The 17,191-nt window shown below is 42.1% G+C and overlaps 1 protein-coding gene across 1 annotated transcript in view; it reads left to right on the plus strand.

The window, feature by feature from the left end:
- esyt2b (extended synaptotagmin-like protein 2b) overlaps positions 1 to 17,191 on the plus strand; it is a gene marked incomplete at its 5' end in the record, with an annotated part of 88,317 nt that overhangs the window by 44,865 nt on the left and 26,261 nt on the right. Inside the window, 5 exon segments of the mRNA XM_084325817.1 lie at positions 1,985 to 2,040; positions 11,564 to 11,684; positions 14,510 to 14,686; positions 15,163 to 15,245; positions 16,880 to 16,928. Of these exon segments, the coding sequence (XP_084181943.1) occupies positions 1,985 to 2,040; positions 11,564 to 11,684; positions 14,510 to 14,686; positions 15,163 to 15,245; positions 16,880 to 16,928 (486 nt within the window).

A 17,191-nucleotide genomic window follows, 5' to 3' on the forward strand; every position in this document is an offset into this window, starting at 1 on the left:
AGAGAGAGAGAGAGAGAGAGAGAGAGAGAGAGAGAGATGAGAGGAGAGAGAGAGAGAGAGGAGAGAGAGAGTAATTAGGGCTGTCAGTTTATTGCGTTAATTAATTACACAGCAAATTATCTTGTAATGAAAATTAACACACAATTTATAAAAAATACAAATCTTTTTTATCTCATTCATTCCATAAGAACGTAGAATAAAATAAACATTTATAGATTTTTTTTTTTAATGGTCCATTTGCATGTTCTTGGTATCTGATTCTAGGGACATCTATGGATCTCAAGGAATGTATTCCCAGTGTCAGAAATACTGTGTCTGTTACTAGGCTTGAGTAATTGTAATGAACCAAATGAGAATATCAATTCAAATTCTTTTATTTTGTTTATCTTTGACTGTGAATAACACCATGCTAAAATTGACCAGACCTGAAAAATCTAAGCAAATTAATAAAGGGAAGATGATTAAACTGAAGGTTTTGTAGATACAGTACTGAATTCTGCCATCCGGACGCCTAAATATTAAAGGCAACCAACTTGTGTCTAACCACGCCCAACTTGCGTCTAGCCACGCCCCCGCGGCGACGCGGCAGCAGCAGAGCTCGGCAGCGGAGCTCCGTCGCGGCAGCATTATATGCCAGTAACCGCCCCTTATTCAGTATCCAGAAATAGCTCAATTGGCAACGCTGCATGGCTGTCGATCCTACGGCTCGTTGCTGGCTAGTTCGATTCCCTTCAATTTTTTTTTTTTTTTAACGTGCATTCGCATTCTTTCGCCGTTAAGTTTAGGCATAACTTTAAGCATTGTTTCGGAGTTGGTTAAGGTTAGGCATTGTTTCGGAGTTGCTTAAGGTTAGAAGGGTTAAGTTTAGGCGCTGTTAAGGAGCTGGTTAAGGTTAGAGTTTGACTTAGAGAATGGCAATATTTTTTAACGTGCATTCATTTCGCCGGTTAAGTTTAGGCATTGTTTCGGAGTTGGTTAAGGTTAGGCATTGTTTCGGAGTTGCTTAAGGTTAGAAGGGTTAAGTTTAGGCGCTGTTAAGGAGCTGGTTAAGGTTAGAGTTTGACTTAGAGAATGGCAATAGACAGCCTATTTCCGCGCTGCAGCGCGAGGCAATAGACAGCCTATTTCCGCGCTGCAGCGCGAGGCAATAGACAGCCTATTTCCGCGCTGCCGTGGTCACATGGGCGTATTGGCCAATCAGAGAAACGCTAAACACAAGTTGGTTGCCTAAAATATTCACGCCATCCGGACACATGCAATTTGAAATATGATTATAGAATATAGAATATCAGGCCTAAAATGGTTATGTGATTAAAATGCGATTAATTTGATTAATTAATTACAAATCCTGTAATTAATCAGATACAAAAATGTTATCGCCTGACAGCACTAATTGTAATGTATTTTATCAACAGGCTTGTAACCTACTGATTCCTACTGTGTTTTAATTATTGTACTGTGCTTTAATTATTGTAGTGCTCATGACACCTACCCCAGAGACTACGGTTGAAAATGAGCCAATCTGGCTAAACTGGCATATTTACAGTAATGTTCCTTAATATGTACTGTCTCTGTATTTTAAACCAATAAATAAAATTAAAAATACAAATACAACACATCTCTTTTGACAGTGTACCAAATCAAGGTCACTGTCTGAAGTGTCTGACATCACAAACCATGTAGACTTTTTGTTGCTGTCAATCAAAGAGATTCCATGGTACTTCAGTGTTCAGTTCAAGTCTGTTCGTTTTGTCAACCTTGGTTTGCAGCACCCGCCCATTAACATTCTCTGTTGTGATAAATCAAGTGGCTGTTTGCCGGAACAAACTGGCCGCAGAACAATATATTTAATCGATTAGGAAGTAGTTTCGTCTTGCACCTGTCCGATCCTTGTGTATTGAGGAGAATAAACAGTGATACATTTGTTTGCCAATGCAGCACGTTCCACCTGACTAACTCCTACGCTCCCTTTGATTACCCTTAGATTCTGGACATCAACTGGACTGGTCTCACTAACATATTAGACATCCCTGGGCTCAGGTAAGTCAATACACGTATGACTTGTCAACAAGGATCTGTGTGGGTGTGTGTCTGCTTGTCTGTGTACTTTTGTGTGTGCCTTTGTGTAAGAGAGAGAGAGAGCTTTTATAGTATCAGGAATAAGCCTGCTCTCTGGAGTCGATGGCAATCCTTACCACGCCACGAGTTTCTCTCCCATCAGGTGCTTCACTTGACACAAACATGGCAGCTCGAAATCTGAAAGAAGGCAGAATCCAGCCCCCAAACCCGCATTTCATTTCATCATTCTTAGCATCTACAAATGAGCCTGAGCACCGACTCTCTCTCTGGGGGGGGGGGGGGGGGGACCCCACACTGGCAAGGCTTTTAACTACAAGGCTCTCGGTAATGCTTGAGAGGCCTGGGGGACAAGCGAGGGCACAGTTTGAATTCTAAAGCAGGCAGGCAGGCTCGGTGGGGAGCCGGCGGAATATGGATATATTGTTTCATTTCATCCCTTACTTTCCTTATTTTAGAATGTATATACATATTTTAGAATGTATATATCTGACTGTGTATTTTTATTTGTATTAGTAGTAGTAGTAGTAGTAGTAGTAGTAGTAGTAGTAGTAGTAGTAGTAGTAGTAGTAGTTTTATTCAGTCATCACCACAATACAATATGCACAATAATTTAACAACATTTGATTTGATTTGGCAGTGACTGAAAAGGTACAGACTGAAGCATAATGCTTATTTATTTATACATGCCTGTCCTATATTCTTAACAACATGAAGACTCAAACAGTATTCTAAAAGAAAATAACAAAAAAATTATTATTCACGTTTGTAATCATCAAAAATAGCTATACAAACCATTTTCTTAAAAACCAAAAGTGAATGACTCATTCTTAAATGTATCAGCATTGTTCCACAAGTTAATCCCAACAATAGAAATACACCTCCCTTAGATTTTTGAACAGTAAATGTACAAATATCTCTCATCATATTTTCTTTCATGTATTGAAAAAAAACCTTTGCACACCGTCCGGGAGTAACTTTGCTTTAGCTCTGTACATTATTTGCATAATTTTATAATAAACCAAATCATTAAATTTCATAACATGAGACTTTATGAACAGTGGATTTGTGTGGTCATAGTAACCAGCCTTAAAAAGGCTCAGAATGGCCCGCTTTTGCAGTAAGACTATCAGATTTACAGTATTTTTAAATGTCGACCCCCCATACTTCCACACAGTAAGATATGTATTCTTATTTCTATTTTAGATTTTTGACTAACTGAATGTTCATTGTGAGCGATCTGTGGTGCTGAATTTCCCTTGGGATCAATAAAGTACTTCTATTCTATTCTACTTCTATTCTATTCTATTTCAACTCGTGAGACACTGATGTTACCCTCATTTACAGCGACGATGAACTTACAAGACAAAGACACCGTTTATCAGCAATTTCATACATATAGGGACAATACATAATAATAAACGATAAATAATTAGCTAAGACAGTTACAAGTCGACAGACAGTGGTCAGAGGTCATACTTTTAAATGCAGCAAAAGAAGGAAGAACCTTCAGCTTCAGAGTCCGTTGGAGGGCATTCCAGGTGTTGGAAGCATCAAAGGAAAAAGCAGTTTTTTCTGGTTCAGAGCAAACTGGAGGAACCCTAAGAACCAACCAGTCATTTGAACGTGTAGAACAGGTATTTAATCTACAGTTTCCAAATAACATAATTTTAGTTTTTCTCAAATTCAATGATAATTTGTTTCTATCAAACCATTTTTTTATTTCTTCATTTCAGATGTGAAATCAGTCTAAAAGCTGCTGGATATTCTCACCAGAAAAAAAAAGATTAGTGTCATCCGCAAATAAAATAGATTTAAATATATTGGATACTTTACGTTAATGTACCAGATGAACAGTTTTGGACCCAACACTGACCCCTGGGGGACACCACAAGCAATGTCCAAACATTCAGATTTATAATCTCTCATCGTCACAAATTGTTGTCTTTTATTTAGATAGCTTCTCTTCTCACCCAGTCCAATACTACCCCCCTGATCCCATATCGTTCCAATTTCTTGATTAATATATCATGGTTAATAGTATCAAATGCTTTTTTTTTTTTTTTGATCAATGAATACTCCAGCTACATGTTTTTTTTTTATCTATGGAATCTGTGATTTTTTTTCAATGAGTTCTATTAATGCTAGTGATGTTGACCGGTGTGTTCTGAATCCATACTGGCTATCGGTGAGTAAATTGTGTTTATCAATGAATTTATCTAATCTGTTAAATACTGTCATCAAGGTTATATTCTATTTTATTTATTACTCTTTTTCATTTCATCAGGAGCATTGCAGGAGCATTATAAATTATTTATAAAGGGAATTGAATGAGAATAGAAATATAATTAGAACAAAAAAGACATCACATTGCAGTGCGTACATACAGTATGTGTGTGTGTGTGTGTGTGTGTGTGTGTGTGTGTGTGTGTGTGTGTGTGTGTGTGTGTGTGTGTGTGTGTGTGTGTGTGTGTGTGTGTGTGTGTGTGTGTGTGTGTGTGTGTGTGTGTGTGTGTGTGTGTGTGTGTGTGTGTGTGTGTGTGTGTGTGTGTGTGTGTGTGTGTGTGTGTGTGTGTGTGTGTGTGTGTGTGTGTGTGTGTGTGTGTGTGTGTGCTGGATCACTTCTTCAGTCACAGTTTCCCAAGCCGTAATGCCAGATTTGTCATCCACACACACACTCGCCCGAGAAGCGCCATTAGAAGGAGATGTCAAGTTAGCATCATAATAGAAGACGCTTTAGAATGTAAACGGGTTCATGGGACCAGTGTTCGGTTGCTATGGGAGACCAAAGGTCTGCTAATGTAAAATGGCCTTTCTCTGTGTGTTGCATTGTGTTGCACTGTGGGTTGTCTCAACACTGAGATGATGTGAAATATGTGCTTGATGCAGTTGTGATGATAACCTTCTCTATTGAAACAGTTCAGCTGTGACAAGAACCTTCTCTATTGAAACAGTTCAGCTGTGATGAGAACCCTCCCTATTGAAACAGTTCAGCTGTGATGAGAACCTTCTCTATTGAAACAGTTCAGCTGTGATGAGAACCTTCTCTATTGAAACAGTTCAGCTGTGATGAACCCTCCCTATTGAAACAGTTCAGCTGTGATGAGAACCCTCCCTATTGAAACAGTTCAGCTGTGATGAGAACCCTCCCTATTGAAACAGTTCAGCTGTGATGAACCCTCCCTATTGAAACAGTTCAGCTGTGATGAGAACCCTCCCTATTGAAACAGTTCAGCTGTGATGAACGCTCCCTAGCCGCCCCTTCAGAATTGTAGCCACAAGCGACGTAGAAAAGAACTATGGGTGGTCCCTCCTTGACAAACCTCTTTTCCACCTAAACCGTTTACTGAAATATGTTTCTGACAACATGTTGGGCGAGAATTAAGACGTGCAATTGCCATATCTTTATTAATATTTGATCTGCGACGCCTATAGTTTTACAGTTTGATCTGAGTCACGTGAGCCACGCGCACCGCAGCTCCGGAGCGCGTGGCGCAGCAGCTCGTTTGCATTCATGAGAGCAAAAACGGCCGCCTTGTGCATATGGTCAACGTACAGGAATACTTCCTCGTAAAAGAACTATGGGATACATAGCGGCCGTCATCTGATTGGAATAGCGCTCTTGGCACCTCGCCAACTGCACACCATGCTGAGCACCTGCAGTATAAAAGCCCCAGCACACTTAGGTTTACTTTATTTGATCAAGGGGGACAGCGTACATTAATAAAATATTTTACAAATGTAAATGCACCCAATTTTTGCCAAAAGGCTAATTTCCATTCCATTTCATACAGGTTAAAATCCTGTGTGAAAAAAGGGTTAGCAATAAAAACAGAATAAAATCAAGATAAATAACATACAATAAAACATACAATATAACAATAAAAACACAACAATAGCACATAGAACATACGATAGGGATACAGGGCACAACCAATACAGTCATGGACACAAGGACAGAGCACATCATGACATATTAGAAGACCCAGACATCCAGACCAGACCATCTACTACCGAAAGACGACATAAGAGAGGATCTACTGCTGCATCTTATCGCAGTGTTTTCGTATTGTCCTGCTTCATCTGAGCGCTTGTCACTCCGTCCTCAGTGCAGTGTAATTAACTGACGTCTCCCGCTCGCTGACACGCACCCGCTGCAGAGACACTCTAATAAAAGTCTCAGGCCCCAGCTGCCGCTGTCCCCGCGTGGGCTATTTAGACGTGCATGTTGACACATGCAGAGCTCTGTGCCCAAAGTGTCACTGTTTTCTCTACAGAGGACACACAGACACACTGGGCCCCCCTCCTGTTGCCATTTCTCTCTAGGGGTGAAATTGATCCGGCCAGTCTGTACAGTGCGTTTGTGTGTGTGTGTGTGTGCGTCAGTGTGGACACGTTTGTGTTCATGTTTGCGTGGGCGCACATGTGCTAGCAGGGGGTAACTCGAGGGGGGTTGGATGGGGTTGATGGCTGCTGTGGTAGTGTAGTGCTGGCTGGACTGTGAAATAGTAGCTAGCTGCAGCGTTCCTTGACCATAGCCAGGCGTACGACAGACTGACAGCACCAGCTGCTTACTTGGGGCTCTGCCAGTGTCGAATCAAATACGTCAAGACCACGCCCATCTAACCCCCCACCTGCTGTGCTGTCACCCCACCCTCCCAGCCCTCTCTCTATGTATCTCTCAAACCTCTCTCTCTCTCTGTGTATCTCTCTCTCTCTCTCTCTCTCTCTCTCTCTCTCTCTCTCTCTCTCTCTCTCTGTATCTCAAACCTCTCTCTGTATCTCTCAAACCTCTCTCTCTCTCTCTGTCTCTCTCTCTCTCTCTGTATCTCAAACCACTCTCTCTCTGTGTATCTCTCAAACCTCTCTCTCTCTCTCTCTCTCTCTGTATCTCTCAAACCTCTCTCTCTCTCTCTCTCTCTCTCTCTCTCTCTGTATCTCTCAAACCTCTCTCTCTCTCTCTCTGTGTATCTCTCAAACCTCTCTCTCTCTGTATCTCTCAAACCTCTGTATCACTCAAACCTCTCTCTGTATCTCTCAAACCTCTCTGTATCTCTCAAACTTCTCTCTGTATCACTCAAACCTCTCTCTCTCTGTATCTCTGAAACATATCTCTCTGTATCTCTCAAACATCTCTCTCTGTGTCTCTCAAACCTCTCTCTCTGTATCTCTCAAACATCTCTCTGTGTCTCTCAAACCTCTCTCTCTGTGTCTCTCAAACCTCTCTCTGTGTCTCAAACCTCTCTCTGTGTCTCTCAAACCTCTCTCTGTGTCTCTCAAACCTCTCTCTGTGTCTCTCAAACCTCTCTCTGTGTCTCTCAAACCTCTCTCTGTGTCTCTCAAACCTCTCTCTCTGTGTCTCTCAAACCTCTCTCTCTGTATCTCTTAAACCTCTCTCTCTGTATCTCTCAAACCTCTCTCTCTGTATCTCTCAAACCTCTCTCTCTTTGTATCTCCCTCTCTCTCTCTGTATCTCTCAAACCTCTCTCTCTTTATCTCTCAAACCTCTCTCTCTGTATCTCTCAAACCTCTCTCTCTGTATCTCTCAAACCTCTCTCTCTCTGTATCTCTCAAACCTCTCTCTCCCACCTCTTAATGCTTGACTGTGGATGGTCTCCATGTGATCGATCTTCTAGAATCACGTTTCCTCTAATCGTCTCACTGTGCAGAATTCTACCCCCGTTCTCCAGCAACCCAGCTCAGGATTTATCCGCTGAGGTAGCTCAGGAAGCTATACAATGGAATGACTGAACGTATACATTCTATATATATGTGCTTTTTTAATATTGGGTTCAGAATTTGACATGACATTTTGAACTAAACTTTCATTCAAAGGCATACGGCCTAATCATCTTGTCGTAAATGGCAATAAATATTCGAAATAAAGACTTCAAATCAAAATCAAATCAAATCAAAATCAAATAAGCTAAATGTTTATGAAATAACTTGTGAAATAATGGTAAATGGTGCATTTATATAGCAGCTTTTATCCAAAGCGCTTTACAACTTATGCCTCACATTCACATGCAAGGTGCCGACCTGCTCATCTGGAGCCGTTAGGGGTTAAGTGTCTTGCTCTAGGGCACTTTGACACGCTGCCGGGCTGAGCTGGAATTTAACCGGGAACCTTCTGATTACCAGACGATCACTCTACCTCCTGAGCCACTATCGCCCCCAAATAATGAATGCGCTGATGTCAAAATATTTTTTTCCCCCTCAAAGATCCATTGTCACATTTTCATATCGTGGCACAATACATTGTCACGCCCCTCCTATTTCACAATTGTTTGTCATCTGATGTTTACTTTTCCATTGTTCAATAAGAGCTCTTATCTAGGCTACTGCTAAAGCAGCTTAACACCAAAGCGCTATAGTAGGAGGAAAATATATATATAAATATATAAACTCTGCCCGAGGTGTTCTCATTACCGTTATCTCATACTGTAGCACTGATTGAACATTCCCCCTCCCCCCTCCTCCCTCACCGCCGACACAGTGCCGCATTTGATGTAATCGATCACAATCTTTTAATACAAAAACTCATCTGCTATGGTTTACTTTTAATAACTCAGCAATTTTTTTTTTCAGGAGTTATTTGTCCTCGAGGTCTCAGAGGGTCTATTTTAATGGTGCTTTGTCAGGCAGTAGAGGGTTAGAATGCGGTGTCCCACAGGGGAGTTGCCTGGGGCCCCTCTTATTCTCTATTTTTACTAATGATATGCCTTTTTCTATTCATCAGGCTATTCATCAGGCTAGTCTGACTTTATATGCTGATGATTCAACCCTTTATTATGCTGCAGCTACAAACTCTGAGCTCAATCAGATTTTCGCTGGTGAATTGGACATTTTATATGACTGGATACAAACAAATAAGCTGGTGCTTAACATATCAAAAACTGTTTGTATGCTTTTTGGGACCAATCAAAGATTGGCACGTAAACCTACATTGGTTCTACAAATTGCAGGTCAACATATACAGCAGGTTGAAAAAACTAAGCTTCTAGGCCTTTGGCTTGATAGTACTTTATTATGGTCTGATCACATAAACAAAACTGTTTTTAAAATGGGTAGAGCTGTTGCTACTGCCAGGAAATGTGCACCATTCCTTCCATTTGCACTGTTTAATCAGATTGTTTGTGCTTTGGTTTTGTGCCACTTGGATTAATGTTCTGTAGTGTGGGCTTCTGCTTCAAAACAGTTGCTAAATAGGTTAAAAGTGGTACAAAATAAGGCAGCAAGACTCGTTCTTGGTTGTTCATATAGGACTAGTGTTGTTCAAATGCATGAACGTCTTAGTTGGCGGAGTGTTGAGAAAAGACTTTCTGCCAACTTATTAATTTGTTTTCATAAAGTGATCACAACCCACAGTCCTAAATATATCACGGATAAAATAATTTACAGCTCAAATGTGCACATGCATTTTACCAGAGGGGCAAGTAGAGGGCAGATTATTCTACCCCATGCAAATACTAACAGTATGCAAAGAACAGTTTTATATAGGGCTATCAGGGCATGGAATTATCTTCCAAGTGACATACGTGACATAAGAGGTGTAGCAAGCTTCAAAAATAAATTAAAATCTTACATGTAGCCAATATTGACAATGTTGAGTTATGCAATATGTTACCGTTGATGTATACATATTTAGATATAATTTGTTTGTGTGTTAATGTTGTTGTGTTTCCTCGGTTGGTACGTCTTGCTATGTTGTGTTTCCTTGGTTGGTATGTCTTGCTATGTTTTAATTGTATTATGTTTTAATTGCAATGTATATGTTGTAATGTTTTAATGTTGTCTCGGACCCCAGGAAGACTAGTTGACATCTTGGCGTCAGCTAATGGGGATCCTTTGCTAATAAACAAATAAACAGTGCTCTCAGAGACGGGACTTGAAACCACTTGTTCTGTTTACTGGACACCAATGGTTGACGTTTGCTGGCAACCGACAGCATCCACGCGGTCAAACTTCAACTAAGTATACGAATGTCAACACCGAGCCTGGAGAGCTCCTCTGCCCCGCCCGTGTTCCGCGTGCGTGCAAGTCTCCGGTCCCAGTCGCGCTGTGAAGTAGGAGAGAGAGAGATAGAGGGAGAGAGAGGGTTAATTACACAAGACAAGCTGAACCTGTGCCAATTAACTCACCCCTAACACCGCTTTGCTGACTCACTCCTGACTTCTTCCTCTGCAGCCGACACCCAAACCACCAAGGCGTGGGAAGCAACCGCGCAGGCGCGCAGTGTGAAATGATGAAATGTTTTCAACTCTTTTCTTTTTTTAATAATTAAAAAGAGTGTTGGCTCAGCTAGTGTTTGATGCTGTCTCAGAGTCTAGCTTTCATATGCACCACATAGTACAGCTGTTCTTCCATTTAACACTATAGACACCAAATACCATGACACAGACCTGACATAGCAGGGTCATACCATGACACGGACCTGACATAGCAGGGTCATACCATGACACGGACCTGACATAGCAGGGTCATACCATGACACGGACCTGACATAGCAGGGTCATACCATGACACAGACCTGACATAGCAGGGTCATACCATGACATGGACCTGACATAGCAGGGTAATACCATGACATGGACCTGACATAGCAGGGTAATACCATGACATGGACCTGACATAGCAGGGTCATACCATGACATGGACCTGACATAGCAGGGTAATACCATGACATGGACCTGACATAGCAGGGTCATACCATGACATGGCCTTGACATAGCAGGGTAATACCATGACACGGACCTGACATAGCAGGGTCATACCATGACATGGACCTGACATAGCAGGGTAATACCATGACATGGACCTGACATAGCAGGGTAATACCATGACACGGACTTGACATAGCAGGGTCATACCATGACATGGACCTGACATAGGAGGGTAAACATTTTATACCCCGGTCATCATGTTTCCAAATATGATGTCATCTATCTGCTCCCTGAAGGCGGCCAAAGCACACAATGAAGTGTGATAGTGAGCTAGCTAATGCTAGGTGAAATTGATTGATTGATTGAACATCAATAGGATTGTCAAACATGTGATTTTGCCCACCTCAGCAGATGTCGTGATGTATATTTGCTGTCGGAAATAATATACCCTTTGTTATAATAATCATCACAGGCTAGTGTTTTATTGATTTCATTACTTGGACTGACTTGTGAAAAGGAATTAGAATCATAGCCGCGGGTATACGCTCATTATACCACGACTATGAATCAGGTGCCTTGATTTCCTCGTTAGCTGATCACGTTGTCTCCCCACATGATAATTCCACTCTCTGCCATCATGTGTCATCATGGAGCGTTGGAATCCTCGCGGGATCAGAGGGGTTTTGAGTTTTTCTGTGGTTTATATTTATAACACCTCGTCTTTTTAATAATTCATCAATTTATACTTTGATTCTTTCCCCTCCTCCTTCTCCCTCCACCCCTCTCTCTCCCCCTCTCTCTTTCTCTCTCTCCCTCTCTCACAGTGGCTTCTCAAACAATCTGATTCAGGATATCATCGCCAGCTACCTGGTGCTCCCCAACAGGATCACCATCCCGCTGGTGGGCGACGTGGAGCTGGCTCAGCTTCGCTTCCCCCTGCCGAAGGTACTCACTGCTACTTCAGTTGTGCCTTTTGTTATATTTATTCATATTATCAAGATTAGTATAAATAATAGCAGAGAATTTAATTTTTTTTGCTCCTCTGCCTTCTTCGGGTGGCTGTGTCTCCAGACATATGTGTTTTACATCAAGATTTATACTTGTGCTTTCTTTCTTTTTTGATATTATTAGGGCATTTCTGCTTTATTTGATAGGACAGTCAGTGACAGCAAATCAGCGGTAGAGAGAAGGGGGATGACCTGCAACAAAGGGCTTTGGTTGGAATCGAACACACATGTCGTTGCAATTACGTGGTATGCGTCCTAGCGTGGTGAGCCTTAAGGACCTCCCGAGATTTATACTAATCTTGATTTGTATTAAAAAAACCTTTTCTTTTTTTTATTCAACTGAATTAGCCTGATCTGTGTGTAGAGAGATTTGTGGAGTTCTGTGGGACCCTGCACCAAGAGAAAGATGTTCAGTCAAGACAACTGGACACATCGCCCCCACCAAGGACCGCTGTTACTTAAAAATATATCCCATTAAATATGATACTTTGATCAATATTCTTCAGCATGATTTCTTTCATATCTTTAGACAACTCCCTCTGCACTGGGCTATTAGCTTATTACTTATCTGAGAAAACCCCAGAAATTCAGCCAAGTGACTCTGTCGAAGGCTAAGGCTCTATGGGGGGGATCTTCTACATTTACATTTATTCATTTAGCTGATGCTTTTATCCAAAGTGACCTACAAGTTCTGTATAACAGGTCAGCAGGAGGGGAACAACTCTGGCAGCTAAGGGTCAGTAAGATTGTTCTTCAAAGCGGCGGCTGGGTGGCGCAGCGGACAAGGCGCTCGTCACCAACGCAAGAGACACTGGTATCGAATCCAGCTGTCAGCGTTGCTTCCGGCTTGGCCGGCCGTCATACTGGCTCGATTGGCAGAGCCAGCGGGAGGGAAGCCGGTGGGTGGGTCTGGGTCGTTGTAGACAGCGACTCCTACAGTTCGGTCGGGGCGCCTGCACAGCGAGGGAAGGATCTAAGAGAGGTAGTGTGACCTTCCACACGTTACACTCTCTCAGTGAGAGTCCGCGCTGCCAGGTGAAAAGAAGCGGTGGGCTGGCTACACATGTGTCGGAGGAAGCATGTGATAGTCTCCGCCCTCCCGGACCGACGGTAGGGGGTAGAGTGCGCAACGACCAGGAAGGGGATTGGGAATTGGCATAACGACTAACATTGGGAGGGGAGAAAAATGGAAAAAAGAAGGGGAAAAAAGATAATAATAATAATAAAATAAAATAAAAGATTGTTCTTCAAACAGTGTTGAACTTGAGTGCTAGTCTTGAGTGCATAGTAGTATAGACATATTGACATAGTAGGTAGTAATATAGGCAAGGTGCATAATATTAGAAAGTTCGTCTTTTTCCTTTTCTTTTTTCTTTTCTAAAGCCCCTTCCATTTCCTGAAATGTCACAGAGATTGCCAGTTGGCCAGTTGGTCTGTTTGCATGTTGCACCACAGCCCCCCCACATCATACAGTAGTTCACCGAAATATTATATCCACGAAATTGATACCCCCCCCGACACTGTTTTTAGTCTGCCATCAGACTGTTGACGTTAATACAAGAGTCTTGAGTATGACACTTTCACTTCCTGGCATTTTCATTGCATGCATTCTGGCCTAGTAAATTAAATGTTGCGGGCGTCCAACAGATTACTTTGTCACTCGACCTGTCGCGGGGCCACGCCGTATGATATGGTGTTCCTATTTCCCAGCTTGTATGTTTTGATTTAGTTGTCAAAGCTGGCGGCTGACGGAACGTAGTGGTGAGCCGACGGTTTTCGCTTCGCAAAAGGACTCCTCACAATGTAATGTCACGCGCTGATGTCACGTCTGATCTTGTCTCACTAAACCGTGGCCTCAAAGTATTTGGCGGGCTACTGTTTCACAATGGTGTCCTCAAGCATCCCCTTTCTGTACCCCACACAGACCTGACATAGCAGGGTAATACCATGACACAGACCTGACATAAGAGGGTAATACCATGACAATCATGACATGGACCTGACATAGCAGGGTAATACCATGACATGGACCTGACATAGCAGGGTAATACCATGACATGGACCTGACATAAGAGGGTAATACCATGACATGGACCTGACATAAGAGGGTAATACCATGACATGGACCTGACATAGGAGGGTAATACCATGACATGGACTTGACATAGCAGGGTAATACCATGACATGGACCTGACATAGGAGGGTAATACCATGACATGGACTTGACATAGCAGGGTAATACCATGACATGGACCTGACATAGCAGGGTACATTTTATGCCCCGGTCATCATGCAATGCTAGGTGAAATTGATTGATTGATTGAACATCAATAGGATTGTCAAACATGTGATTTTGCCCACCTCATCAGATGTCATGATGTATATTTGCTGTCGGAAATAATTCCCTTTCATTACCCTTTTATTATAATAATAATCACCACAGGCTAGTGTTTTATTGATTTCATTACTTGGACTGACTTGTGAAAAGGAATTAGAATCATAGCCGCGGGTATACACTCATTATACCACGACTATGAATCAGATGCCTTGTATTCCTCGTTAGCTGATCACGTTGTCTCCCCACATGATAATTCCACTCTCTGCCCTAAGTGAGCTAGCTAATGGTAGATGTGATTGATTGATTGATTGATTGATTGATTGATTGATTGATTGATTGATTGAGGTCAAACAACCAAGTGATCTATATTTGCTGTTGGAAATAATTCCCTTTCATTACCCCACCCCCCCTGTTACCCCCCCAGGGTGTACTTAGGATTCACTTTCTGGAGGCTCAGGACCTGGAAGGGAAGGACGAGTTCCTGGGAGGGCTGATCAAGGGCAAGTCGGATCCGTACGGCATCCTGCAGATTGGCAACCAGCTCTTCCAGAGCAAGACGGTGCAGGAATGCCTGCACCCCAAGTGGAACGAGGTTTACGAGGTGACGAAACACACGGCATGTAGAGGCGCGAACGGGAACGGCCACGTTTTCCGGTTTATATGGGATGAAGCACCCTGGAGATTTATAACCATGTATTTCTCTCCACTGAAAATGTATCAATATCGATCTACGCCACCAAATTTCCCATTATCTCGAGTCGTTCTTTGCTTCATATTAAAGGTAGATTCTGTAATATTGTCAAAACAGCGCCCTCTAGGCAAAAGAGCCTAGGCAAAGTGGCACTGCACTTTGTTTACATTGTCCAACGAAGTAAACAGTGCAGTACCAAGCGGGGCTATTTTGCCTAGAGGACGCTGTTTGACGACATTACAGATTATACCTTTAATATCACAGTATTCATGAACTCTCCATTTTCCCCCCATTCTTTCTAATCGGTTTTCTCCAAACTTGCTTTAACTGGACATATCCCTACTGTCTGAGCTGTCTCTAATAAAATGTTTATGATCTTTGTAAAGGCGTTGGTGTACGAACACTCTGGCCAGCACCTGGAGGTTGAGCTGTTTGACGAAGACCCAGATAAAGATGATTTCCTGGGGAGGTAAGCTTGCCTCATCCCGTTCTGTTCTCTTTTGATTGATCGAAAATTTTATTAACAGATTGCAGAATGGGTACAATACAGTATGGCTCATTACACACAATTGTTAAGGGGATGCAGACCCCCTGTTCTGGTCTGGTCCGGTCTTATCCTATCATATTGTTTTCTTTCCTTTTTTTATCTTTTTTCCCCCTCCTTTTTCCTCCGATTTTCTCCCATCCCAATGTTAGTCGTTATGCCAATTCCCAATCCCCTTCCTGGTCGCTGCGCACTTACCCCCCACAGTCGGTCTGGGAGAGTGGAGGCTATCACGTGCTTCCTCCGACACACGTCTAGCCAATCAACCGCTTCTTTTCATCTGGCAGCGCGGACTCTCACTGAGAGCGTGTAACGTGTGGAAGGATCACACTACCGCCCTTAGATCCTATCCGCGCTTAGCAGGCGCCCCGACCGAACTGTAGGAGTCGCTGTTTACAACGACCCGGACCCACCCCGCCAGCTTCTCCCACCCTCTAATACTGCCAATTGTATTAGTGTGAACGGTCAGCCAAGCTGGTGACAACCCCGGAGCTGTGAGCTGGATTCGAACAGGCGAATCCAGCGTCTCCGGGGTTGGTGACGAACGCAATCTCCGCTACGCCACCTGACCGCCCCCTTATCCTATCATCTTATGTCTTACAAGGTGTATTATTCCTCAGCATTGTGTGTGTGTGAGATATTACCCAATATCCATCTTCTGTGTAATATGCAACAGCCATGGTGGTTCAGACTCGATATGAACTCGTAATTATAATACAGCAAAACATTTCTCTATTCTGATCACTACTTTGGAAAGCTGGGTGTAAGGGTCTGATGAGATCATCTTTGGGCGTCTGTTTTTAGCCAGGGGTCTTATCGCTGAGTGCCAGACCCAAGGGCAAAGGCGCTTTATTTGGCAACAATGTTGTAACTTTGCACCCATCACTGGTCCTTTTCACCACTGCATCACGGTGCCAACAACATTCAACAGCACATAATCAATAAACAGTTTTCCTTTGTTGAGCTAAATTAGGTACTGTATCTCTCTCTCTCTCTCTCCATTTCTCTCTCTCTCTCTCTCTCTCTCTCTCTCTCACTCTCTCTCTCTCTCTCTCTCTCTCTCTCTCTATATATATATATATATATATATATATATATATATATATATATATATATATATATATATATATGAATTGAAAATGGGGGACCCTGATGGAAACAAGACAAACGTCTTTCTCAGGTCTGCATCCCCTTAACAATTGTATGTATTGAGCCGTACTGTATTGTACCCATTCTGCAATCTGTTAAATAAAGTTTTCATTCATTCATTCATTCATATATATATATATATATATATATATATATATATATATATATATATATATATATATATATATATATATATATATATATCCCTCTCTATCTCTCTCTCTCTCTATATATATATATATTATATCCTCTCTCTTTCTTTCTTTCTCTCTCTCTCTCTCTATATATCCCTCTCTCTATATATATATATATATATATATATATATATATATATATATATATATATATGTCTCTCTCTCCCTCTCTGCTGATTTCCATCTAAATCGGTGTAATTGTCTCTTTGATTGCAGCCTGATGATCGATATGACTGAGCTACACAAGGAACAGAAGGTTGACCAGGTAAATCATCCATCATCTTAGCTTTAGGTTTGAACACAGATATTATGTACTGTAGAGTTCATAATATTCATACTGCAGTGTGATAGACCACAATATCCATAGCAAAGACTGCAATATGGGCATCGGGGTCTGGTAGACGTGCTTCATTCACACACAGACATACTCACTGTGAGGTCCATACATAGATATAGGATAATGACTAGATTAAACCTGTACCTCACCCGCTGCTCGTTACTGCGGATGCCCGTCCTTGGCTTTAGGAC

Source organism: Notolepis coatsorum (genome assembly GCF_963971535.1).
Source record: "Notolepis coatsorum genome assembly, chromosome: 12".
NCBI lineage: Eukaryota > Metazoa > Chordata > Actinopteri > Aulopiformes > Paralepididae > Notolepis > Notolepis coatsorum.